The 27,547-nt window shown below is 41.3% G+C and overlaps 2 protein-coding genes across 2 annotated transcripts; both read left to right on the forward strand.

Moving 5' to 3' along the window:
* Nucleotides 1-7,140: 7,140 nt before the first annotated feature.
* LAP3 (leucine aminopeptidase 3) lies at nucleotides 7,141-23,488 on the forward strand. The gene is made up of 13 exons (XM_075023468.1): nucleotides 7,141-7,295; nucleotides 8,001-8,116; nucleotides 8,463-8,517; nucleotides 10,366-10,471; nucleotides 11,590-11,749; nucleotides 15,129-15,290; nucleotides 16,318-16,476; nucleotides 17,264-17,388; nucleotides 18,759-18,847; nucleotides 20,283-20,385; nucleotides 22,104-22,183; nucleotides 22,864-22,976; nucleotides 23,086-23,488. The coding sequence occupies exons 1-13, from the start codon at nucleotides 7,173-7,175 to the stop codon at nucleotides 23,282-23,284; spliced, it is 1,590 nt and encodes a 529-aa protein (XP_074879569.1). The 5' UTR covers nucleotides 7,141-7,172; the 3' UTR covers nucleotides 23,285-23,488.
* A 953-nt stretch (nucleotides 23,489-24,441) lies between these two features.
* On the forward strand, nucleotides 24,442-26,914 carry MED28 (mediator complex subunit 28). The gene is made up of 4 exons (XM_075023641.1): nucleotides 24,442-24,653; nucleotides 24,751-24,817; nucleotides 25,997-26,109; nucleotides 26,556-26,914. The coding sequence occupies exons 1-4, from the start codon at nucleotides 24,447-24,449 to the stop codon at nucleotides 26,751-26,753; spliced, it is 585 nt and encodes a 194-aa protein (XP_074879742.1). The 5' UTR covers nucleotides 24,442-24,446; the 3' UTR covers nucleotides 26,754-26,914.
* Nucleotides 26,915-27,547: the final 633 nt, after the last annotated feature.

Raw genomic sequence — 27,547 nt, forward strand, 5'->3', positions numbered from 1 at the left:
GAGTACCTTCTATATTCTCTCCTGAGTGGAGGAATGGTCACTGCTAACAGCTGAGATACTGGTCCGTACAGGTGGGGAATATGACTTTTCAATCAGTTTGATCATTTTTTCGGACAGTTTTTCCACAGCTGAGATGCAGGCTCCTAGGGAGGAAGAGAGATTTGCTTCATATTGCCGGAGTTGGTGAGCCATTTCATCCACCATCAGTACCTCTTCGTCTTTCCAGGTCAGTACTGCCAATGGGTTGGCATACGACGATGGTGCGCTCCGTACAAACTTCTCCCACATGGGTTGTGTGCATTGGACTTTGTCTGGATCTTTGGGTAATTGTGCATTGTCCAGGTCATAATAAATCATCTCTAGCACAGCTAATTCCCTCAGGTACTGGGTACCTCTCTCCATGGTGGTCCACTTGCCTGGTTGACGTATAACATCTTCCTTGAAGGGGTACCTTTCCTTCACGCTTGTCAGGAGTTGCCTCCAGAGGCTGAGGGCTCGTGTCCCTTTTCCAATTGCCTTGTCAATCCCACCTTCCCTAGAAAGCAATCCCAGCTGCTTGGCTTCCCTACCCTCCAATTCCAGGCTACTAGCCCCACTGTCTCAGCATCGGAGCAGCCAGGTGACAATGTGCTCACCTGGACGACAACTAGAATTGTTTTGCAATATCCCGCAGCTCACTCAGGGATAGGGATTGGGTGATTACCTCTGGTTCTGCCTCTTTCTCCTGTTCCCGTGATGACCCTGGTTCATCTTCATCCTTCACTAAGCAAACTGTTTTTTTGGTCTATTTCTTCTTCTGTATGGGGACAACTGACACTGGTGTGGGTTGGTTCTCTGGTTCAGCCGTGGTGCCTCTTGCCAGGGTTGGAGTAACCACAGTGCCTGTCACCAGGGTTGGAGTGGCTGCAGTACCTGCCATTTTGTTGTCAGATCCAGAGACTTTCTCTTCTCCTTGAGGGTACTGAATAGTGTTGAACAGGGCTCGATAGGCATGGGCCAGGCCCCCCAGCACATTGCAATGATTTGTGTCTCTCTGGAATTGCCAGGGTGACAGCATATTTCTTCCAAATATTTTAGTAGTTTTCTATAAAAAACTTTCTGCACTTGTTCAGGGGTAAAGTTCCAAAACATTGGAGATGCCCACTGTCCTAAGTACTTGTCCATACTATCCCACACACCCTGCCACTCATAATTATCCAGCCTCAGGGCAGATCTCTGGGTGATCTTCTTAAATAGTTGTTTAAACCTAAACAGGACCTGAAACACATTCAGGAACATGCTAGTTCCGGCGCCTGCAGCACCTCCTCCCCCTCCTGCTTCACTGACCTGGGGGTCTGCAGGGCTGTTTCTCTTACATGTTCTCCTCTCTTACTCCTCTCTCGGGCTGCAGTTTCCGTGCCCACCGCAACTTTTTTCCCTTCTTAAATATGTTATCCCAGAGGCACTACCACTGTTGCTGATGGGCTCGGCCTCAGCCAGCGGCGGGTCCATCTTAGAGCCGGCTGGTATGGGCTCTGTCAGACACAGGGGAAGCTTCTGGCAGCTTCTCACTGAAGCCAGCCCTGTAACCCCCCCCACTACCAAAACCTTGCCATGCAAACCCAATACACCATACCATAAGCTAGTGTTACATAGTACAGCAAACCGAAAACCTTAATCCACCTCTCATGGATGATAAGCAGCAGCAGCAAAGGGACTATATACGGCAAGTGAAGTGATACATAACAGAACTCTAAGAACGAGCGCCACAACTCTAAGAGCCAATAAATCAACATTGTCACCAGCGACTATTAAAACTAACAGAATGAATGCTTATAACAAATTCATTTTAACACGCTCTGGTCAGATCTGTTGTTATCTCAACCCTTCAGGCCCCACGTTGGGTGCTGAAAAGGACTGTCGTGGTTTAACCCCAGCCAGCAACTACGCACCACGCAGCCGCTCGCTCACTTGCTCCCCATCCAGTGGGATGGGGCAGAGAATCAGAGGAAAAAAAGTAAAACTTGTGGGTTGAGATAAAGACAGTTTAATAGGACAGAAAGGAAGAGAATAATAATGATAATAATAAAATGACAATAATAATAGTAAAAGAATTGGAATATAGAAAACAAGTGAAGCACAATGGAATTGCTTACCACTCACTGACCAATGCCCAGTTACTTCTTGAGCAGCGATCTCTCCCCGCCAAGCCAACTCCCCCCAGTTTATATACTGGGCATGGCGTCACATGATATGGAATACCCCTTTGGCCAGTTTGGGTCAGCTGCCCTGGCTGTGTCCCCTTCCAACTTCTTGTGCCCCTCCAGCCTTCCTGCTGGGCATGAGAAGCTGACAAATCCTTGACTTAGTGTAAAAACTACTTAGCAACAACTGAAAGCATCAGTATGTTATCAACATTCTTCTCATACTGAATCCAAGACATAACACTATACCAGCTACTAGAAAGAAAATTAACCCTATCCCAGTCAAAACCAGGACAGTGTGAAAGTGGGAAAAAGAAATGCTACAAATACCATTATTCTCAAAACTGAGCAATACCTGCAGTGAATATATGCTGTTTGCAGTTTTTAGAAAATTCACATTTTCAGATACTTTAGAAAACTAAGGTGAAATACGATTTCATTGAAACCAAGTGTCTTCTTTGTTTAGAAAGAAAATACGTGTATCACAAATCTTTGACACTATAAGGTTATTTCAAAATAGAAAGAATGGACATTTGCCAATTACTGACACAGAATTAGTTGTAAAATGTTGAGAGGGCCATATAAGATATGTTTGATGATATTATACTGCATTGAAAAAGAAAACTTCATCATCTGTGAGGCTAAAGTTAAGGGAAAGCACAGGCTAAGTATGTGTGAAACGTTTTTAAAACAGAAATTATCAAACCCCACAAACTAAAGAAGTGAGAAAACTAAAGTTTATGGGATGCTAGTAGACTATGAAAAAAAATTACTAGCTGCAAGATGAAGGTTTCATTGCAGCTTCTGGAAGTAAAGTAAACAGAATCTAAATAATATTGCTTTTAGATAACCTGGAAACCAGACAGATTAATTGCCTTCAGAATCCTGCCAATTCTTATGTCTACCTGAAATCAAGTAAAAGTGATGTATGATGAAACAGTGTTAAAAAGAATAAAAATGGTTACATGGATGCAAAAGTTACTTTGTTAGGAAGTACCATAATTTTCACAGTTCTTGGGTCACGAGTAATTATTATTTCAGAGAAAAGAATATGTCATTAAGAATGTAATTTTTAGAATTTGACTACTATAGTGAACACATAGTAGTAACCTTTCAGCAATAGAACCTACACATAACTGGAGAATGACTTGAATGAATGAAAGAAGTTATCATCTGAATTAAAGAAATTATATTGCAGTCAGTTACTTTTCATCAAACCACTAGGTTGTATAACTCTGCTCTTGTGGAAAGCTCTGTGAAAAAACCAGTAACTTGTTTAGAAAAGGAATTTGAAGTGTTGTAAGAACATGTCAGGATATACAAAAATTCCTTAGTTTTTATTTGAAAAGACCTCTTCACAAAAATAGTGTTGTAAGGGTCAAGTATTTTCAGAAGTTCCTAAAACCATATTTTATGTACCCAAATTACTAGTTTTATCACTGAAGTGTGCAGAAAACTCAGTAAAGAAAGTTGCTAGTATAAGCTGATATTCAACATGTTTGCTGATTAGGCCACTTATTTAGATATTTAAATAAGGAATTATAACTCAGCTTAAGCCTATGAGTTTAGTATCTTTGGCCCAATACTTATTCTCCATGCTTATTTTACTTGATATTCATCTAAAGACCAATGAAAACAGATGGTTTATGTAGTAAATTCTACTTTCATTTGGGATTCCTATCAGTTTTGCTGTTGTAAAACACTATTCAAAGTACTCTTAATTTACACAGCAGAGTCAAATCACTATGTTCACTAAATGCTTCAGCAGTGTATGTGCAAGGTCTGTGTGAGGTAAGAAATGAAAATTATTTATGTCCTTTTCAGCACATACACAGCAAGACCAGCAGACATTTGCCAGTCAGTGGCCTAGTTTCAGAGGAAATGTTATTAGCCAAACTCAACCTACAGATGTTATGATCAGTGTTTGTTACTGTAGCCTGTACCATTTCTGGTTTTGGCCCTACAAGTTTAGTAGGATTATGACCGAAGCAGAAATTTGCGAGGGTGCTTCTGCAATAGGCCCTAATAATCTGTCTTCTTCAAGACAGTGTTAGCCCCTTTTTTTTTAGGAGCACTAAATTTTTTTTAAAGTCCCATGACAATTTAAGAGACAGCTGGAAAGTTTTGATGAGTCTAGAGCACTGGTACAATTCTAGCATAAAGGAGACTCAATAAGGCAGAAAAGGTGATTCCTAATTTATACCACCCACTTATTTCATTGTTCTTCTAATTTTTCTGGTGCTTTCACTCAGCCTTTGGGCCGTGACCCCAGGAAGGTGGTGCAATACCCCGTACATGGTCAGGCAGCAAACCAACCCAGTCTATGAAGGTGCCTCAGATGGTAACAGCACAGCACTGCCCAGAAAACTGTCCACAGAGGCCTCTGTGGTACCACCACCTTCACCTCCCAGAAAATTCTGAGTGGCTCTGAAATAGACAACCTTAAACTGCAGTATAATTACACAAGCAATTAGCAAATTAAAAATTTGTCATTTATAATTGTTCTATGAACATATAATTTAGACATAGTTGTTGTACAGAAAGAATTATATTGTAACAGTAACTTAGCCTTTACTAAATATAATTCTCATTAGGAAATGAAAAGCAAGCAGATTTTAAAATCCTCCATACAGACCAATTGTTTCAGAAATGCTTCTCAGTAGTACTAATATGTATTTATTAGAACACATTTTTCATACTGAAAAATCATTTCATAATGAACTGCTTAATACCCCCCAAACTTCCCCAAAAAACTAGTTATTGAGTAAGAGCTGTGGGACTACTTAGGTAAGGACAGGATTAAAGATTTGTTGGACTGTATTCCTAGATAGTCACAGTAGCTCTGAAAGAACCATTAGAGTACACTGTATAAATTAAATTAAAGACGGATAGCTGGGCTGATGAGCTTTTTAATTTCTTGTTTTGAATCTACTCAAAAATGAACCATACTCTGCAGTAATAGTCTGAAAGAAGATTTCTCACAGCAGATGTATGAAGTATTACTGTGGGATATTGTAGCTGCATGAGTTGAATGACCAAATAACATTATCGCCCAATGACTGTTTTGTGACTTTTGAGAAAATAGTATTTTTAGTTCACTTTAGAGTGGACCATGCATGAATTAAACTAAATTAAACAGATACAAGGCTAAACTAACCTTTCAGTTGCACAGGTTGTCTCAGCTGAAGCACTGCCAAGACACGCTGATGGGACAATGCATAGAATATTTGCCCTGCGAAATTCTGTCTGGGAAAAAAGGTTAAATGCAATCACACATAGTTAAGATGTACAATTACAAAGCACACCTTAAGGTTAACAATAGTTCAGTCTACCACTTAGACCTTTTCAGCTTTCCCTTGTACATCACAAAATACTTTCAAAAAATGTGGGACTTGATATAAGTGTGATCTACTTTATTTACACATTTTCATTTTAGATATACTTCACATAGTGTATCTGATCATACGCGTGCTCAACATGTGGAAGTGAAGACTTCTTTGGGGGTACTTTTTACTTTGGAAGATTTGAAATCCCAAATGAGAACATTTATGAGCAATATCTGCCCAGAACTTTGAAGTGATTATGGGTCAAATCCCGTCTTTTCATAAAATTAAAGACAACTTCATATACCCTGAAAATACCCACTTAATTTGTACATGCAGAATATATAGAAGCTGCATGCAGGACATAGAGAAGCTACGGAGCTATTCTTCAAAGAACTAAGAAACGATTGATTCTAAGAGCCTCTTGAAAATAAATGAAACTAAAAACTAGTTACAACTTTGATTCTTTAAATAATGTTATGATTTAATGTTAAAGAATGTAATTTTACAGGACAAATCAAAATGGCTGCAATTTCCCTCAGTCATTGACTCTTGAGTGCTGCTGTCCTTAATAAGACAGGCTATTTCTCTCTGTACCATGTAATGGAAAAAGCGGTTAGGTGGGAACTGCAATATACTGTTAGAGAATAAGTCCAGGTACCCTTCTTCGTCATGTTCTGCTGATGCGACAGTGCAAGTTCAGTTACAGATGTATGCAAAAGCAAACTAATTGTTATACATAGTGTTGTAAGATGCCAGACTCTCACAAATAAAAGCGAATTACTTATAATCTATGTTTCATACTTCTGACACCACCCACCCCCCCAAAAAAGAAAAAAAGGATCACTTGACATCAAAATCCAGTGCATGTTCAGTGCCACTGAAACTCTGGCTTTTCATACTGATGACAGAATAAATGGCAACAAACTCCAAACAGTTCTTCTCCATACAGTGCTTTTGCTAGAGAAGCATAAATCTACTTCTGACATTACACTGATGACCCAATATTCTGGTGTGAATTTTCCTGATAAAATATAACCACAGTCATTCTCATTGGTCTCCTATTTTCACTTACCACATTTTTTTTTTTTTTTTTTTTAATTTCAGTCTGGGACTGTTACTGCTTTCTCTTAGATCCTAATCAACTTCCTAGACAGACATGGTGATATTATACCAGTAAACCACCCTCCTACATTGAAAGTAATGTCAATTTGTTGTCTTTGCACTTGCAATAAAACTTTATTTTTTCATTAGCCATTTACATTTTAGTCTTCGATATGCAAATTAAAGATACCGCATGCATACCAGGACCGGTTTTTTAAAGCCTGTGGTTAAGCCCCCCCCGAGAAGCTGTTTCATCCTCAGCAGCCCGTCCCAATACTTATCCAGACCGCACCACGAGAGGGCAAAACCCCCGCCCTGACGCCGAGCCTCCCCCCGCTCCTCGCGGTACAAAGTCTCACACGCACGTACACAACGCAGGACCACCTGGCGGCCCTGCAGACCCTGCCCTGCAAACTCTTCCTGCCGGCCGCCCTCCGCCCCGGCCCTGGCCCCGGCCCCGGCCGCGGCCCCGCCCCGCGCGGCGCCGGCCGATGAGGCCGTCAGCGCGCCGGGGTCAGGTGGCGGCAGGCCGGCCTCCTCCCTCCCTCCCTGCCAGCCAGCCATGCTGCTGCCCTGGGTGCGCAGGGTGGCTGCGCGCCGCCTCAGCCGGGATCTCCCCCTGGCCTGCAGCTGCTCGGCGCAGGGGCCCTCGCCGCGGGGCTACAGCCGCGGGGCGGGCGGGAAGGTGAGAGAGAAGAGGGAGAGGGAGGGCGGCGGGCGGCGCCTCCCCTTCGCGGCCCCTCTTGTCGGCGCCAGCCGGGGCGGGCGGAGGCAGCGGAGGGGACCTGGGCTCCGCAGCTCACGGCTGAGCGTGCCCGGCGGCGGGGCCGCCGTGTGCCGCCCAGCTCCAGCCTGGGGCTTCAACTCGCCAACCTGCGGCGCCGGGGTGGGCGCCGTGCCTGGGGGGCCGGGGGCCGTGCTGGGGACGCTGGGAGGCCGCGGCCCGGAGGGGTTCCCTGCCGGGGCAGAGCCGCCTTCCTGCCCCGGCACCTCCCTGCCCTGCCGATGGGCTTGAGGCGGGAGTCGTGCGGCCCCCTGTGCTCCTCCTGGATGCACCTGGCTGGAGACCTGCGTTTCGGGGGAGGGAGGGGAAAAACCCCAACCTCTTACGTACTTAAAACTACAGATTGAAAGAGTTTGTGTCTCTGCGTGTTAGGCAAAATGATTATAACTTTAGTTATACTGTATCTAATGTCTTTTTCACGCTTAAAAGTAGTTGTAGTAGTTTATCCTGGTTTACCAAGGCACCGCTCTGTGCATCATGTTATATAAGTATGTAAACTGAGATGAACATAGACAGCAGTAGCTATGGTTTGAACAGTGTGCTTGCTGCCTTTCAGATGGGTCTCTAAATTCCATGTTGTTTACATTAATGTGTGTCCTTTTTTAGGGTCTTGTTCTGGGAATCTACTCAAGTGAAAAGGATGAAGGTGCCGCCCAGCTCACTAGTGCAGGAGATGCTTTCGATAGACTTGTGTCTGGAAAGCTGAGACAACTTCTGTCCATGTAAGTGTCTGATAAGCTTCTGAAATGAATTAAAAGTACCTGCAAATGCCAATAAGAATGATCTTTTTTTATCATTATTAGTGTTTGTATCCATACCACTTCTCAGGCTGGTATTTGCTTCTACCAGGCCAAGCACTTTGGAGGGGAAGTCCAGTGGAAAAAACTAAGCACTGAGGAAACAGATGCAAAATGTTTGCGGGAATTGTCCTTTTCTGTGAATCAGCACTGAGCTGACTGTCCCAGTACAGTGTTGAGGAGGACTGTATGGTTGTGGAGGGAACGTAGTACTGTAAGATTTATCACCAATAAAGACTTCTTTATTGAAAAGAATCTTTTTGTGTCCTAGATGTGGGCCACCTTTGAAGAAAGGCAAAACACACATATTCCATGGTTTGCATCAGGTATGAACTTTGAATTTTGGTGTGCATATTGATTAATGTGTGAGGTTTGCCCTTACATCTTATTTTAAGCTGGGTTCACTGCTGTGCTTGTATAAATGCTCTGCTCTTCTTCCTGCTCTCATCCCTCTCAACAAAACATGGGGTTCTTATTGAAACCTCCTGTTCTGCACTGCCCATGTTTGCATGGCCTTTTGCACAATCCTGTACTCCCTCCACTGTGCTGCAAATGGAGAAGATTTAAATGAGTTTGCTGCAAAGGTGGTGTGCTCTGAATAACTGCATACTGAATGAGCTGAAGCACAACAGTTCTGGATCAGACTTCTACTGTGCCTTCTATGTTCAGGAGGAGTGAGTGTGCAAGTGTGTACCGGTATGTGCAAAGGCCTTCCCAATGTGACAGTTCTAACACAAGGTAGTCCCGTCATAGGCTTTAATCAGAGGTTTTAAAGTCATTTGCTTGAAACCTCTGAAAACAAGACATGGGAGTGTTCTTCAAGCAGGACTTCTGTCTGCACAGACATGACCTATCACAAGAGTATGAGATGGGGGTTCATCTGCTTAAAGTTAGGCTTTTGGTGCCATTTGAGAAGCCCTAATACGTCTAATGCACCTACGTGGAGCTGGCAAATGTGGTCACCATTTGTGCCTTTCTGGAGTAGTAGCTAGAGGCTAGGCAGACATGTAATATGACACTAGATGTCCCTGCCTAAGTAACTGAATCTTACATTAGTGCTATTTAAATGATTTTAAATAAATCAATTTATAGTGAGTATTGCCTACCATGTATAAATTCCTGTGTGGAGACCCCGGACAGGTGACAGCAGTCTCAGTAGAAAGGCTCTTGGAAGTTTCATGGAAGTTGAGTCCACTGAAGGTGCCATTATCCCAGTTCCGCATACAGGACGGCCTCTGAAGTGAGTAGCAAATCTCTGCAAAAGAAGGCAGTGGAATTTGGCCTTACGCACTCTTCTAAGTCTGTAAAATAATGATAACTAAAAAAATGTTAACATGAATCTTCTAGAAAGCTAACACTGGTTTCAGCATCTTGTGGACTAAAAGACAGTGTAACAGTTACACTACAGTGTAACAGTTTGAAAGCTGATTGTTAGAATCTGACAGAGCAGCTTTTTGTGATGGAAGGGAAAGCCTAAGATTAACTTCATTTTTCTTCAGAGCTATGGGAAGTCTGTTCACATATGTAACCTTGAGTTTTATACAAATTTGACTCATTCTTAAAAGGCTGTTTTAATCTCTGTTATTTCTTCCTTTTTGCCTTCCACTTGCAGCTTATAAGGCAAGCATTTAGTCTGCTGTACTACGTTGCTTTCCTGAGTTCTAGAGCTGTGTACCTCTGTGCAGCTTCGGTTTGTTACCTGGCAAATCATGCCAGCTTAGCTCCTGAGCTGAGCTAATAGGCTCAGCCTTTGAAGTGATTTTATTTCCTTGAACATAGTACTGTGCCAAAAAAGGTTACACTTCTCCAGCTCAGTTCTGGCCTTTGTTGCAACTGGAAAGCTGGATCTGCTTTCAAAGGACTCTTAGACTTGCCCTTAGAAGTATCAAGTTTGCTATGTGTTGAGCATAAAGCCCTATCTGCTGCAATACACATAACTAACTATTAACCGGACAAGAGAACAACTGGTTGCATGCCTGTGGCAAATGATTGGGAGTGCAAGACAGTGGCACCATACTGGCACTCTTGATGAAGAAATGTATGTAACATAAAGTACTGAATATATTTTAATGCTGTGCTTGGTTTGATTTGAAAAGTAAGGTCTTTTTAACAACTCTCTGCTGTGGCTGTAACAATGAGGAAGGTGAATCCATTTGTGTGTCGGCTTCATCTAGGACTTTCCGAGCGTGGTTGTAGTTGGCTTGGGTAAGAAGAATGCTGGAGTAAATGAGCAAGAAAACTGGAATGAAGGCAAAGAAAATATTCGTGCAGCTGTTGCAGGTTAACTATTTTTAAGCATTTTGTCTATAAAACTATTGCAATACTGCAGCATGTTCCATTTTTGAAGAGTGACTCTAGACATGATTTTGTTTTGAAATGCAAAACCTACTTCATGGTTTGGCAAATCCGTTTACTTGTCACTGGTATTCATGTAAGTTTTTCCTTAGTGAGGAAGGAGTTATAGGGCATGTAAATCAATCTGCAGACAGGTAACTGCAGTTATTTATATCAAATAACTTTCCTAAAGAGTGTGATATTGAAAAGGCACTTGTTTAATTACTACTATTTTGAAGCCTGAGAGCATCACCGATTCACTTTATGCGCATGCTGTACTCAAGTATGCACATGTATTTACTTTTGCCACTTAGTTTGTAACGGAGATATTTGTGTTATAAACTGCTATCTTTCACAGCATCAGTAGTATGATTCAGTACGTTATCCCTCATAGGCAGAGGAGGCCTCTCTATCTTAATCAAGGATGACTGCTGCATCTAAGTGTGCATAAAACAAGAATAGAAAGAGTTATCACCGCAGAGTTTATAATCTGAGACTGGAGGTCAGTCACACATGTTTGACAGCTATATGTCTGAAGTGCTAGCCCACATTGTCTCACCAGCTGCCAAAACATTGTTAAATTATTTGGGTACAAAATAGAATTTATGGAATATGTTATGGTATTTTTCTGTTTGTTTATAAAAGTGTGTATAAACTCATTTGGAAGAAAAGAGCAGTCATACATTCTTAGCAAAAAACTAAATTACAGTGAATTTTCATACCTGTAGATAGTCATAATCTATAGCACTCCAGAACGATAAAGCTTTTCTTTGATATAGAGTGAGCTTAAAGGAATTGGAACAAGTGTGGACTTTCCTTTTTATTCTTGTGAAATGTCTTAAACATTACAATTCATCAAGTGATAATTTTATTCAAAATTTGTCAGTATATGGTCATTAGCATTTTTAATTATTCTACTGCATGATCTTTTTGATTTACTTATAAACTCAGATATCTTGAGTTAAATTTATTTTTTCCTTGAAATGTCATATTGATCACCTCAGACACCTGTTTTGCTGTTCTGTGCAATACTCAGCCTACTAGTTCTGTACTGTATTTTTCAGTTGGCTGTAGACAGATCCAAGATCTGGAGATCCCTTGTGTTGAAGTAGACCCCTGTGGAGATGCTCAAGCGGCTGCAGAAGGTGCTGTTCTTGGATTGCATGAATATAACGAGCTGAAGCAAAAAAAGAAACCTGTAGTTACTCCTCAGCTTCATGGAAGGTGATGGCAAAAGGAAAGCTGCCTATTTATTTACCTGTTTGTTTATTTATTTATAGAACTGTGTGCATGCTTGTGCATGAGAAAAACATAAAACTGAAAGAATATGGCTAGCAGCAATATCCCTCTTAACTCCTCCTACTCCTTTGAATTTCCTGAAGTATTTGACATCTCAAGTATATTTATAGTGTTTGCTCCATATGCTTTGTTAGTATGCCATGTTCTGAGGTTAAGGGTAAGTAAATGCTGCTTCATAGAAAAGAAGGCCCAAGTTGAAAATACAAGTAAAAAATTACCTGAAGCATAGTTGTGATGTAAAAGGACTTCTGTTGGTATTGCATGCCAAAATTGTGGAGCAGAAGTACTTCAAACTCTATAAACGAATAAATCCTTCTGAGAATCAGGAAGTGCTAATTGACACCAGACCATGCCATGATGGAGACATTTTGCATAGTTCATTTGTTATGTTTTCATTCACAGAGTATAATGCAAGAAGAGAAGCTTGGGTGCTTCTGGCCTCTAAATAGACATCACTGTTACTTGAGAGCAGAAAGTAATATCAGAGCTTTTGGTTCCAGAACAAAGTTTTATTAATCCTCTTTTACCCTATCAGAGTGGACTTTGGACCTTCCATATAGGATATTCCGTCATGCAGAGGAGAGGTATTTCCCATATGTACTTTATACAGGAAAAAGTCCTTCCTTATGAGGAAGTTAGTGAAATAAAATAAAAACATCTCAATTTAAGCATGTCTTATTAAGCCACATGCAACGCTTCCCATTTTGTAACACAGCAGATAGTTTGGGAGCCAATCACATTTATATTAAATAAACATTTCCTGAAAACATAGACAGTCCTATGACCACTTCTGACACTGGAAGTAATTTTTGCATATAGGTTAGGAAGGACCTCTGGAGGTCATCTAGTCCAGATCCAACTTGGATTAGGGATAACCTAGAAGTTACATACAACTTTAAAGCTCGATCACATTGATCAGCCCTTTGTCTAGCCCAGTTTTGAATATCTCCAGAGATGGAAATTCCACAACCTCACTGGGCCATCTGTTCTAGTGCTTAACTACACTCATGGTGAATTTTTTTGCAGTTTCCCTTGTTGAATCTTGAGACCATTGTCTCTTACCCTCTTACTGTGCAGCTCTGAGATATGTTTGTCTTCATCTTCTCTATAAACCCTATTTAAGGGTGGAGGGAAGGCTGCAGTTAGATCTTAACTCATTTTTTCTTCTCTAGGTGAAACAAATCAATTCTCTTAGCTTCTCCTCATATGCCATGTGCTTCAGCTCTCTATCCCTCTAAGGGGCCCTCCTTTGGACTTTCTCTAGTTTATCAGTATTGGTTTTGTATTCAGAAACTCAAAAGTGGACATAGCTAGAGGCAGCCAGAAGATGTAGCTAGATGCAGCCTCGCAAATGCCAAGGAGGTAAATAATTATTTCCCTTAACATGCTGGCTATGCTCTAATCCAATGCAGTACATGGTTGGCCTTTGTCGCCAGAGTAATGCACTGCTTACTCCTGCTCAACTTGTCCCCCAGGATCCCCAGGTTCTTTTCTGCACCATTGCTTTCTGCCTAGTCAGTGTCCAGCCTGACTGTTGCATAGAGCTGTCCTGTCCCAGGTACAGGACTTTACGTCAGCCTGTTAAACTTCACGATGTTCCCCTTGGTGCATTCCTTCAGCTTGTCAAGGCCCCTGTGAATGGTGGCCCCACCCTCCCCATTTCAGCTGCTCCCCGCAATGCGATGCTTTCCATGAACTTCTGACAGTACTTTTCATTGTCCAAGTTGTTGGTGAAGGTATCAACCTCAGCATCAACCCCTGAGGAATACCACACATAACTAACTGCCAGCTAGACCATTCAACTGTTGTCTGCTATCTTCTGAGCCCAACAGTTCTTTCAGTTTTTCACCCATTTTGTAGTCTATCCCTCCAGTTCAAGTTTTCTCAATTTGTCTGCAAGGATTCCATGTGAAAACCTCACTAAAGCAGATAAATGACATCCACTGTGGTCCTCTGTGCCAACCCGCTCATCATAAAAGACAGTCAAGTTCATCAGGCATGATTTGCCCCAAATAAATCTATAATGACTGTTCCCAGTGACCATCTTGTCCTTCATGTACCTGGTAGTGGCTTCCAAGATGACTTTCTCCATAAAATTTTAGGGGATTAGTCTAGGATAACTGGCTTGTAGTTCCCTATATCCTCCTTGCCATTCTTAAAGATGGGTATGGGTATTTTTCCTTTTTCCAATTATCAGGGACCACATTCAGTTACCATGACCTTTCGAACTGAAAGAGAGCAGACTTGCAATGATGGCAGGCAGCTCCCTCAGCACTCAGCTATATCCTCCATGCTACCAAGGACTTGTGTATGTCCAGCTTCCTTAAGCAGTCATAAGTCTGTCTTCCTCTGCCATGGGTAGTACCTTTCTTTCCCAAACCTTAAGCACAAAGTACCTGGAAATGTGGAAGCCCGCCTTAGTAATTATTAAGACTGATGCAAAGCAGGCATTGAGAACTTCAGTCTTCTCAGTGTTTGCTGGATTGCCTGCCCCATTTAGTGAGGGGACAGCATTATTACTGACCTTCCTTTTCCTGATGTACCTGTTGAAGTCATCTTGTTGCCTGACCTACTTCTTGCCTGTTTCAGTGTCAGCTGAGATTTGGCTTCTTAATTACATCCCTCCATATCGAGGCAATGTTTCTAGATTCCTTCTTCACTGTGTTTTTTTGTGGTATCTTTTAATGCAAGTAAGTCTTTCAGTTCTGTCTCAGTAAAATGAAAGGTTTTGTACTGGTAGTGTTGCAAAGTAACCAGAGAGACATCCCCATTTCCTGTGCAGGCAGCTCTTCCAATGTTTGCTGTCATTCATTAGCAAAATGCCTTGAGTGCCCTGTGAAATGAGATCCAAATTCCACTCATCACATAATTGTATTTCAGTAAAGTGAAAAACAGAATTGGAGGCTTTATATGGTAAATAAAAAACTTCCAGGGCTGTTATAATTGATGCGATTACAAATTTTGTAAGGGGTATTAAACCTTGTGCTTAACGATTTAAGCCAATCTCTTGACTAGTAAGGATTAGGACAACACCTAATGTATTAGATAATTTTACATTTGTCTGTTCTAGGATTCTTCTAGCTTTCTGTGAAGCATTTGGCACTGACTAGAACCAGAGATGAGCTACTAGACTAGATGCACCTTGGATCTCATACTAAATTCCCAATAGTAAGATTACTATGACATTCTTAATTGCCCCAAATTAATGATACCGCATTTTCAGACAGGAGAGAACAGATGGATGCTGACAACATCTTACTTTTGCAAATGTTTATAATCCTGATTATTGTATGGTGTTGTTTAGTGCGGAGAGTGAAGCCTGGCAAAAAGGTGTTATCTACGCTGAGGGTCAGAACCTTGCTCGGTACCTTATGGAGGCTCCAGCTAATTATATAACTCCAATCAAATTTGCTGAACACATTGAACAGAAGCTCAGAAGTTTCAGCAATGTGAAGGTCCATATAAGGTAAATTCCAGTGAAATGATTCCTCTATAGAGTAAGATACCGTCCAGGTTATTCAAATCTGCAGCAGGCTTTCATTTTCCCTCTGCCACTTCAAATAACAAAAGCAGAGGAAGTGTTTGGCAAAAAGGTATGAGGGGTGCCCACACTGCAACCTACTCTCAGAATTAGGAGGTGAGCTTCTAGTTTGCCTAGTAAGCTAGATACTGTGACACAGTAAAATGATTAACTGTCAGTTAGTCATGCAGTCAATTACTGCTTAATTAACACATATGCTGTGAAAGGAAGCCTGATGAAGACTTGGTGAATAAGAAGGCAAATACTAGGTACCTTTTTTTCTAATACCTTTTGTTTTCTTCCCAAGTGGGTTTTATACGCACCTTTGCTTTTTTGTTTGGATGTGGTAATTAAACATACTCTATTTATTGCTGTTATTGTTGGGGGTTTCTTATTTGTCTTTTAAAAATGTTGAGATGGAGATGTAAAAGCCCTTGCAATTGAATTTGGACAGCTAATGCTTCTTGCCTCTGAATTTCTAGTTACTGCTCTTTGGTGGGAATGGGCTAACTGGTTGTGTGAGTGTTGGAGGCTGTTTTGTTGAAAAGCAAAAGACTGAGGGGAAATCAACTTTAACTGTAGTTAACCAAGTTGATAGCAGAAAGCTAAACTGTAACCTGCTGTGATATTGTTACTTCATATGCCTTCAGAGACTATGGCCTTACGGGCAAGTGAAAGATTAATGTTTCTGATGCAGACAATGTAAAGGAGCTGGTTTTTGTTCTGTTGTTTTGGTTGGTTTTTTAAAACGAGGCAAAACAAAAATCAACCAACAACTTCAAGGAAGTATTTTTCTGTTTCACAAAAAAAGTAATAATGGTTGGATTTAAATGGCAGTTTTCAAATTAACTAACTAAATTAAATTAATAGTTTGTGTATGAACCTTCAAGAATTGTGATCTCTTAAAAACAAACAAAATCACCTCGGTCAAAGTGCCCAATAAAAAAAAAATATATATAAATTTCTATTCCAGACCAGAGTCTTGGATAGCAACACAACAGATGGGAGCATTCCTGAGTGTAGCTAAGGGTTCGGCTGAACCTCCCATCTTTCTGGAGATTCACTATTTAGGTGGTGCTAATACAAATGACTCCCCGTTGGTATTTGTAGGAAAAGGAGTTACATTTGACAGGTATGTATGCTAATATTTTAATGATTAGAGGGGGGGAAATGCCTTCCTGCTGTTCATGTGCAATGGGGAGATGCTTTTTCTTTGCTCAGCACATCTTCCAATGCCATTCCTGTGAATTTGCCTTATATAGTAGATTGTGCTGCCTTTCCTGGGGATAAGACAAGCTTGAGTGAGTGGTTGGACAAAGTAGGAATTGATATGCCCTCATATCAATTGTAAGAGGAAAATGGAAATTCAGAGGTAAACAAAACAAAGAACGTGCTATTTTTTCTTTTTTTTTGGCCTGAGCAAACCTCTGGATGAAGAATTTACGTGTTTAGAATTGCAGTTTGTCACTGGACATCTACATCATGCTTAAGGAAAGAGAAAATAGTTTATTCTTTGCAGCAGTTCCTTATAACTGCTTTTCATGTCACATAACAACTGAAGAATTTATCAGTCTGTTCCCCTTTCATATGCTGATTTTACCAAGTGTCCTATTTTATTCTTGTTTTGTGCTCTTCTGCTATTATGAAGACCACTGAGTTATACTGCTGCAGATTACCTGGATTTTTGTGGCATCCTAATTATGAGGAAATAACTCAGGGACATTATTTTATCTGAAATGAAAACCCAGATACCTTGCTTTCAGTATGCTTACTAGGGTGTTGCAGGAATATTTGAAAACATCAAGTCTAGCATTTACTGATATTTGGTGCTAAAACATACTGATGGACGACAGAATATTATCAATGTATGCAACATCGAACTCCTAAATGTTGGATGATGCTTGTGCTATTTGTTCCAGTGGTGGCATTTCACTGAAGCCGTCATCGGGTATGGATGCGATGAGAGCAGATATGGGAGGAGCAGCAACTGTCTGTTCAGCCATTGTGACAGCAGCAGCTTTAAATCTACCTCTTAACATAATTGGTAAGTGTGTTTGTGTGAGAATCCAAAACTCTTCATTTTACAAGATTCCATTTAGACAGTAATTTTCTAGTGTCAGCAGTTTTAATGGTCTTAATAGAAATGTCATGGACTCTTGCAGACCTACTTCTCTCATTCCCTTGTTCAGCCTCTCTTCCATTTTTACTTGCTTATAAAAAAATTACTATCTTTGCTTGCATAAAATATTGCAACACCAAATTAAAATTTTGAAGGCATGATTTTTAGATCTTGGGAGAGCAATGAGTTTTTCAGAAGTCCTGATCCTTCATTACAGGAAGGAATGTGGATATCTGTAAAAGCAATTAAAAGTGAAAAGGAGTTAGCTGAGCTACCTCCGTAAGTGTTTGCCACAGCTAAACAGGAAGAGGGATCAACTCTTGTTTCCCTAGGTGAATATCTTGGCAGAAGAGAAATCTAAAACAAACAAACAAAACCAGTCTGCTGATACTATTTTTAAGTATAAGCAATGCTGATTTTTTCTGCAGAAATGTTGCATAGCTAAAATTAAATGAGTTGATTCAGCAACCGTGGCAATATCAGTTGGTGATGACATGTAATCCATTCTAGGGTAAGTTTTATATTTGAGAACCTTGACTTTCAGGAAACGAGTATTTTAGTCACTTTTATGCTTCAACCAGTAGAGGGCAGCGAAACACACATCCTCACGACATGCCTCATTTAAAAATATGCAAAGGGAAGGGCTAAGTCAGTGGAGCAAAAGTCTGTGTATGTAATTCCACTGTGGTGGTCCACAATTTGCTTATTCCTTATGCCAGGAGCAGGTTTTCCCTAGGAATGGTGGAGTGCCTTTCATCCCATTACCCCATTCATAGTTGGAGTTTTGACGCTGACCCTCATTTTTGCTCATCTCTACTTGTTCTTCTTATGGTTGGAGTTCTATGGCAAGTCCTTGGACCCCTCTTGACATTACATAATGTTTATTTACAATGAGCAGAGCTTGACTGGCTCAGTGTTCATTCAAGAAGTTTTTAATTTCAGAAAGAAAGCAAGCCCTTTACATGTGACTAATTTTTCATATATGGAAGACATAAGATGGTATTTATTGCTCCTCTGACCTGACTTGTCTGGGCATCAAGTAAAAGTAAATCCTAGTGGTAAATGGTATAGGTGAGAGAATGTGGTGGTGCAACATGCAGAGGAAATTGCCTGATTGAAAGCTGAACTATGTGTCTTTCAGTAAATGGGAAAATTTGGATTTTGAGTCATTCACTCATAAGTTCAAGATGAGAATAGTACTGTTTTCTTAAGGAGGTGTTTGGTTGTTTTCTAAGTGTTTTTTCTACATCTTTTCTGAGAAAGAAACTAGTAATGCACTTCTTTTCTCTCTTGAGGTTTGGCACCCCTCTGTGAAAATATGCCCAGTGGTAAGGCAAACAAGCCTGGGGATGTAGTTAGAGCCAGGAATGGAAAAACAATACAGGTATGCATGTGAAACTTGGATTTTGAATGCTTTCAGTTAATTGGTTTAATCAATCGAGTTATATGACTGCAGTCAAAGTACATGTTTGAAAAGACCCTTTAAAAAGATAAGCAGTGCAAATGTACTTTTTTTTAAAAAGAAAGAAGCATGATATTAATTAGAAACTGCTATCATAGGATTCTTTCAAATATAAATATAGATTGAACAGATTAGACATGTTTTATAAATTGCTATGAAAAGCTGAAAAGTATGGACATTTACTGAACATGCTAGAAAATCTTGTTTTAGCACAAGCAGTTGTTATGATGATCTTAAATATAGGTTCTCAGTTAGAATGAATAACATATTAATTATTTCCAGCAGACCCTTGAGACTCCCTGCTATCTGGAGTAAGACATAAGAGTATTAGTTTCCTGCTGATGTAACCAAGGTCTTTAACGCTGCCAAGCTGCTCTGTACAATCAGAACTCTGAGTCATAGGGGCTGTTGGTTCAAAGGAGCTTGCCAAATCAGTACCCAAAATACATATTTTATATTTAATCCAAACTGTTCCATACTTATCTCATAGATTAAATGGTACTGAAAGTCATTGTGCTGTAGACCACTGATTTTGTGCAGAAGTGGATGGCTTAATTATTTCTCTCTGTCTGGATTTCTGTGATTCTGACACCTTTGACTTGCTGAACCTTCCAGTTGCTTGAGCTTCTTCTCCCAAAACTGAGTTCAGTCACCCTCTGCTTTGAGGGAGAAGACTGGGCACATATTTCCCCACCAAGAAGAAATTTGCAAGAAAGTGCTAGTAACTCAGAGCATATCATGCAATTAATCTTGCAGTATTCATAATGAATTTTCCCTGAAAGGAGCAAAGGGGCTATTGTGGGGTTTTTTTTGTTTTTGTTTTGGGTTTTTTTTTGGTTTGATTGGTTTTTTTTTTTAAGAGGGAAAAAGTTTCAAGATCCAAAGAGAAAGCAGTTAACAAGGAACTGTTTCCAGGCATGCATCTGTACTCCTCCTCTGCAGTCTCCATTAGCCAGATCTCTGTGCTTGCTCAGAAGCAGGCCCTGGGATTCCTGGGGCTTGGCTGGGAATGGTAACCAGCCCCCCAGACTCCACTGGAGCACCTCTCCAGCCTCCAGGCTCTTCTGAGGAGCCAGCAGCACAGAGGCCCAGCATGCAGAGGAGGTTGCAGTGCTGAAAGATGACTCAATCTCAGCTACAGATATGCTTTATTCTATAAACATACATCTTTTTTCTTTTTAGTTTGAGTAAATTTTGATTACCTGAAGTTCCTAGAGCCTGTGACAGTGCATTCACAATCTGACAGCTATTTAAGATAATATGTAAGATAAGTTTGGTTTGATTATATGTAAGAAATAAGTCAGTGAAAGGGATGTTTTCAGTAGTTAATCTGTTTTTACTAATTTTGCACCTGAAGGTAGATAACACAGATGCAGAAGGAAGACTGCTGTTAGCTGATGCTCTCTGTTATGCCCACAATTTTAATGCAAGGGCTATTGTCAATGCTGCAACATTAACAGGTAAGCAGTCTCCCTTCCCTGCTCATTTTGCAAGTCAGTTCTTTGTTACTCTCATTAATTGGGCTGTGGATTAGTTGCACTATGTATATAAAGCCAATGTGAATTCGAAAAGCAACTGAGACAATTTTACATGTTGTAGGACAACAGCTAGCACAGTTTATGCTCCAACAACTTGTACAGCTGCACCGTGTCTCTAGGACTGGGGAGGGTATTGGAACGCAGGGTACACACTCAGCAATATAGATGAAGTTCCAACTAGTAAGAGCAGGAAAACCTATACAGACTTTGGAGTTTCTGCACGATGTTTCCCAGTGCTTCCATTTCTGAGCTAAGCCCTCCCAGCTCCCAGGGCTGTGTGATGCAGAGATACTGGTGTGGTTGTAGAAGAATCTTGCCAGGTCCATATGGCACTTGCCATGCTGGAGCCAAACTAGCTTCTTTGTGAACGGCTTCCTGAGTGCCTGAGGTCTGACCTAGCCAGCACCAGTTCTTCCATTATGTGAGCTAGCTCAGGTCTCCATGCCTCTAGATAATAGAATAGGAAAGTCATTATCATCTTCCCAAGAATTCATTTGACTGAAGTATCTCTTATTTGCAGTTTGCATACTTTCAGGCATAATAAAATGTGCTTTAATTGTTTCGTCTTTACAGTTGTATGTGAATGAGGTTATAATTTTAAATTTAAAAACAGCATTGTGTATGCATCTCATGAACTGCAGTAACAAACTGTTGTGGGTGAAGTGACTGTAGCTGAAATGAGAGCAAACATGGAAAAGTAGTTTGGACAGGAGCCCACTGTGTTAATGAATATGCTAAGCAAAATAATTATCTTTCTATATATTCTCTACTAGTGCTTTAAATTGTGTTCCATCAGTTTTACCTGCTCAAACGCTATGGAAAATTTCAATAGACAGAAGGGAAGCTGATTTTAAGATCGTTGGCTTGTGTAGAAGTATTCCCATATAAAGGGCATGACAGAAGAAGGGCCTTCCTCCCACTATAGATTATTCTGTGTTTGGGATCCTTGGACACCAAGCAGGAAGGAGGAGAGCTCCTGTAGAAATTTCTTTGACATACCAATTTGTTAAACTACTTTTTTCCTTTCTCTTTTTTTTTTTTTTTTTTAATCTCACTGAGGATTGAGTGTTGGCATTACAGAAGCAGTTCTGTGGCATCAAATAAACAAACATATATGTAATCCCTCTGGTTTAGGCATGGTTTAGTATTTTGATAAGGATTATTTTCACTTAAAAGTAAATTCACAGATGCTGTGCAAAAATCTATGCAAGTGAAATTCACAAAAGGGAAAGTATCAGCTTGAAAATTGTAGAAGTCTATAAATTGGAAAAAGGCCACTCACATTTTCTATATGGAAACAATAAAACTTAGATTTTTTTTTTGAGAAGACACTGTTATTGCTGAATACATTACATTAGAAATATTGCTAAGAAACATCAAGCTGAAAACAGAAAATCTAGTTTCATGAGATACAGAATATAATTTTATGAATTCTTGTCCTATTAGATTATATAAATGTTTTAACAAGGTTTAAACTTTTTAAAATGCAAGTGTACTAAAATCTTTAGTTTTTGCAGACTTTAGAAATTACTGATAATGGGAAATAAAAATGGAAAGTTTTGTGAGGAGTTAGGATGCAAAGGAATAGCTCTGGTCCACCTTTGACTTTTTTGTATAACCTTGAAGGTGCGTTTCTGTAGGTGCCATGGATGTTGCATTGGGGTCTGCTGCCACAGGGGTGTTCACAAACTCATCCTGGCTTTGGACTCACCTTTATGAGGTAGGCTATCTGCATTTATTATTAAATCATAATAATAATTCAGTAATAGCTGTTGTTATTGAAAAGTTAGTGCATTACTGAAAGTCTTTCTTTATGCAAATCTAAAAGGTATGTTACTACATTTTGAAATCTTGTAGGAATGGTGTTAGTACTGTATTTAATTGAAAATAATTAATTTTTACTATTACTAGCTCTTTGGTGAGGTTTAATATACAGCAAACGGCATGCACATCATCTCAAGGATCTGCATGTTCTCATAACTTACTGCATCTGCATAAGCTTAGGACTACTGACAGTAATTAGTTCATGTTAAAAAGATAATTGATCTTGCTTAACAACACTGAGACAAATTCAGAGTGGGTTCGTGAGTGGCTGAAGTGTGATGGCTAAAGAAAGTTTCTGAAGGGAAGGATTTGTGTTGTCAGGAAAAAAAAAACACCCTGAAAAAACCAAAGCAGTCTTTAGATTTTGCCTTTAGCTAACACCAAAGTGCCTAAAAAGTAGGACTCACTGTTTTGTTTTTCAGTGTATTTCCAAATACCTAATATTATATTGGGATGAAGATTTTTAGACTGATCAAAGCTAAACAAAAATAAGCATGCCTGCTACTGGGGCTTATAAATGCAGTTTAAAAAAAAAGTTTAAAAAATTGCCAAAACTTATCACTGTTTCTTTTTCAGGCCAGCGTTCTGACAGGAGACAGAGTTTGGAGAATGCCTCTTTTTGAACATTACACAAAACAAGTAACAGAGTGTCCTCTTGCAGATCTGAGTAACATTGGAAAGTACAGCAGGTCAGATGTACCAATATCCTTCATGTGCCCCTTTCTTTCAGTGTATTTGTTTAATGTTTGTGCTGTTGGTGCTGCTTTAGAAACAATACAATTTTTCTGCTTCCCACAGAGCTGGAGGAGCATGCACAGCTGCTGCATTCCTGAAGGAATTTGTGACTGCCTCTCACTGGGCTCATTTAGATATAGCTGGTGTGATGTCGAATAAAGATGAGGTGCCCTATCTTCGAAAAGGCATGGCAGGGCGGCCTACAAGAACACTAGTAGAGTTTGTGGCTCGATTAAGTCAAGACAGTCACAATACCAAATAAAATACTTATTCTAAAACCATCCACTCTGCCTTAAGAAAAAAAATCTTTAAAAGTATTACTCATAAACGAATGCCTCAAGCATATTTTCACTATGGCAATGAACTACAAATGCATTTATAAATCATTATTTGGGTAAGAATATCTCACCTTTGAGATTTGTCATCCCATATTATGCAGTTTAAAATAAAAAATATTCTGTTTGAACTATTGAGATATTTAGTACCAAAACATGATGATGGAAAACATCTGAACTCCTATTTTATACGTTAAGTAATCATAATTCTTGCAAACAATAAATCTTTTATCTGGGGGTGTGTTTTGATTGAGAGAGAATTAACAATAGATGGAGATCATAGCTGAGCCTCAGCTTTGGGTGAACTGTAGGTGCTGTGAAAGGTAACTCTGCAAAGTTGTTTATAAAAATGCCATTCTAGCATTTTTCCTTAGAAAAACTAAAACTGTTGTTGGTGTGTATTGAGGTAGAAACGATGCACCATCAGACTTTTCAAGCTGTTGCAATTAGCGTGATTAGCATGGCTTCAGCACTAAATTATTTAGAGAGTCTTAAACGAGTGCTAACAAGAGCGTATCTTGTAACTGTTCTACAAAAACTAATGAATGCAAGTTAGTAATTGGTGGGTTTTTGGGGGGGGAACCTGCCACCATCTCGTGTGATGTCTGTCATCCTGCTGCTTCCCCCCTTTAACTTGTGTGAGGGTGTCACGCTCCACGCAGTGACAGTATTCCCAGGTTCAGTTCAAAAGTCCAAAAGCCTTAACGCTTACAACGTGGGGTGATGTCTTATTGAGAATTTGGGGGATCCGGGCCCAGAGGGTGGTTGGTTTTTTTTTTGTTAAACGCTGGTCTGTAACGAGCGGTGCTGAACTGGTGCTTACCCCGGCCGGAGCCTGGGAGGAGAAGGCTGGAGAAGGAGGGTCCCGCTGGGAAGGATGCCTTTGCTTTCTCCGCTTCTCCTCTTTACCGTTTCACGCGGGGGGCGACAGGCGGCAGCTCGGGCTGGCGCTGTGTGAGGCGGCGGAGCCGGCGGCGGGCTGAGGTACCGGCCCACCGGCGGAGGAGCTGCGGCCCCGGCGCGGCCGACGCTGAGGCGCCGGGGGGCGGGGCAGCCGCGGGCCCGCCTTCGGCTCCCGCCCCTCGGCGCATGCGCGGCCTCTGCTCCCCCCGCCCCCCGCGGCGCGCCATGGCGGGCTCGCTGAGCGGTATGTTCGCCAACCAGCCGCCGGGCCCGCCGCCGCCGCCGCCGCCGGGACCTCCCGGCGGGCCCGGGCCGGCCGGCCTCATCCCGCCTCCGGCGGGGCCGCGCAATCCCAACAACACGCTCGTGGACGAGCTGGAAGCGTCCTTCGAGGTGCGTGGGCCGGGGTGGGGGAGGTCGCGGGTGGGCGCTGCCCTCGCGGCGCCGGACCCCCGCCGCCCTCCCACCTCGGCGCTTCCCTCTCTCGCAGGCCTGCTTCGCCTCGCTGGTGAGCCAGGACTACGTGAACGGCACGGACCAGGAGGAGATCCGCACCGGTGAGGGCCCGGGGAGCGGACGGTGCCCATCGCCTCACGCCCGCGGGCCGGGCTGCGGCGCCTCGGCGTCCTGCGGGCGCTGCCGCGGGGCCGCAGCGCGGCTCGGCTTCACAGGCGCCCGGGATACGCCACGGTTTTACTCCGCTGGCCTGGAACACCGAGGGCCAGGGCCTCCTTCCCCTGAAACTCCTCGGAAGCTTTGCGGGCGCATTCGGGCTTCGCCGGGGGCGTACGTGCCTCGTCGCCATGCGAGGCCAAAAGAGGTTTAAAAGCTGTCTCGGGGTCCTTGAGCAGTGACTGGCGTCACTCAGGGTTGCGCGGCCCTTCCCGGGTGGAACGCTGTTCCCAGCAGCGGGAGGCTCGGAGCCGGGAATGGCCGGGGTCCTGTGGAAAGGTCTGAGCGCCAGCTGGCTCCTGGGGCCGCGTGGGGTTGTATTAACGTGCAGTGAAATGCACGGGTCAAAAAACGAGGAAGCTAACGTGATGCGTTGTGAAGCCGTATAAAGCAATAGTGAACGGTGGGAAAGGAAAGCCTGGATTGCTTAGTAGCAGTGCTTTCAGACTTGTGTGAGAGGCACCTCTGTGGGAAGCGTCATTAATGCTGAACTGGTATAAACATGAAGTTAAAAAGTGGCCCTTGACTACTGTTTTGAAGTGTACTTTTCCCTGAAAAATTTTCAAAGCTTGACTCTCAAGCGCTGTTTCAAAAACAGCATAAATGCTTTTGAAAACTCTTTTCTGGATATCGGGTCATATTCATATGCTGGAATGGGACAGCTTTTATTGTCAAAACCATAGCGCATAATATACGAAGGCAGAATATTCTCTTAAATATGCCCATATTTTAGAACCTTACATCGAGCTTGTTGCTTGGGCATGCAGTGAAATGTTTTTTTTATATTCAACCAAGTTCCACAAATTATTTTATCACTCTTTGTCATTGTCAAAAATGTAGTAAAACTTGGGAAAAAGAGTTGTTGTCTTCCACCTTTAAAAGAAGTTCTGAAAGTTTGCAAAGGAATGTTTTATACAGAGACTTAATGCACATCCTGGTTCTATAAATATATCGTTTCAGTAAATCTGAAGATATTCTTTCTAGAAAGTGTTTTTAATAGCATGTAGGCAACTACCAGTATCAGCCTGATAACTTATTTTTGGAATCTGTTCTTTTATGTTTAGGTGTTGATCAGTGCATCCAGAAGTTTCTGGATGTCGCAAGACAAACGGAATGCTTTTTTCTACAAAAAAGACTGCAGCTATCAGTCCAGAAACCAGAGCAAGTAATTAAAGAGGTATGTTTAAATTAATTTACCTGTGTTGTGCCAGATGAGATAAGCTGTGTATCAGTACAGTTAATCACCTCATTCACATTAATTTTGGGTTTCTCAACACAATGCTGTATCTTAAGTTGCTAGAACTTGACTATTAACATAGCTCTCGCCATGAACCTGGAGAAGCTGGATGCCTGCTGCTCAGCGGAGTACTGGAACACAGATGGTAGTTTCATTGGAAGAAACAAACCAGTTAGTCAAATTTTGCTGGAAGTAACGATCTCTGAAATATCTGACCTAGGGGAACAGAACTAGTGCATTCACAGTGCTTTCCCTCTGCTTCCATTATTAGAATCCCTATAAGATCAGCTTGAAAACTCAAGCTAAAGAAATTACATGCTCTTTATGTGAGGTGGTTATTCTTATGAATACTGTCTGTTTACTAATACACATTTTTTCATCCATAGGATGTTTCAGAATTAAGAAATGAATTGCAGAGAAAAGAAGCATTAATTCAGAAGCATTTGGGTAAACTGCGACACTGGCAGCAGGTCCTGGAAGATATCAGCGTACAGCACAAAAAGCCTGCAGAAATGCCACAGGGTCCATTAGCTTACCTAGAACAAGCACCTGCTAATATTCCTGCTCCAATGAAGCAAACATGATCTTTGATTTTGCATATCTGAATATTTTCAACAATGCAAAGCAGTGGTGTTCTTTTTACTTTGTATGCTTTTTGTATAATGTAATTTGTACTACAAATATAAATAGTTAAGACAATTAAGCAAAATAAATTATCCTTTTTTTTTTTTTTTTTGCAAAAATATGGATTGGTTTTGTATTTCAATGGAAACTATGCAGAGTTGCTATTCAGGATGCTTTCTGGTAGAAGTGTGTTTTCCACACTTTCCCTCTTTCTAGAAAGGGTGGCCCTAGCTCTCCCCTAACTATATCTTTGCTGGTATGATGAAAATACTTGCAAAGATTACTGTTTGGTTTTACTGGAATATTTAAATGTTTTGTGATCCAGTAATTATCCATAACTACCACTGTAGAAGCACCCTTAGAATTTTCTGTATCTAGGTCAGATGAAGAGTGTACTTTTTTTGAAGTGAACTGTCCATCTCCACTGGACTTTTTACTCACCTCATGAAGGGGTCTTGGCACATACAAATTTGTTTCTTACAGGATGAAATGAAACTGCAAAATGCATACCCCTGTAGGGGATAGGTAGTGCAGGCCCAATGTTACTGATGTTCTGTCTGTTAGGCTAGTGTAGAGATGGTCCAAAATACCTACGCTCAAAATAAAGACCACTCATTGTGGTTGTTGGGTCATCAGCACTGTCCAGTCTACAGAATTAACTTTTACTGGGGTGCACTATTTAGTAATCTAAAGGTAGCCAAAAAAAAAGATTTCAGAGGTAGAAACAGCAAAGGAGTCCTGTCTCTCTGTTACT

Source organism: Buteo buteo, chromosome 1, assembly GCF_964188355.1.
Source record: "Buteo buteo chromosome 1, bButBut1.hap1.1, whole genome shotgun sequence".
NCBI classification, from domain to species: domain Eukaryota; kingdom Metazoa; phylum Chordata; class Aves; order Accipitriformes; family Accipitridae; genus Buteo; species Buteo buteo.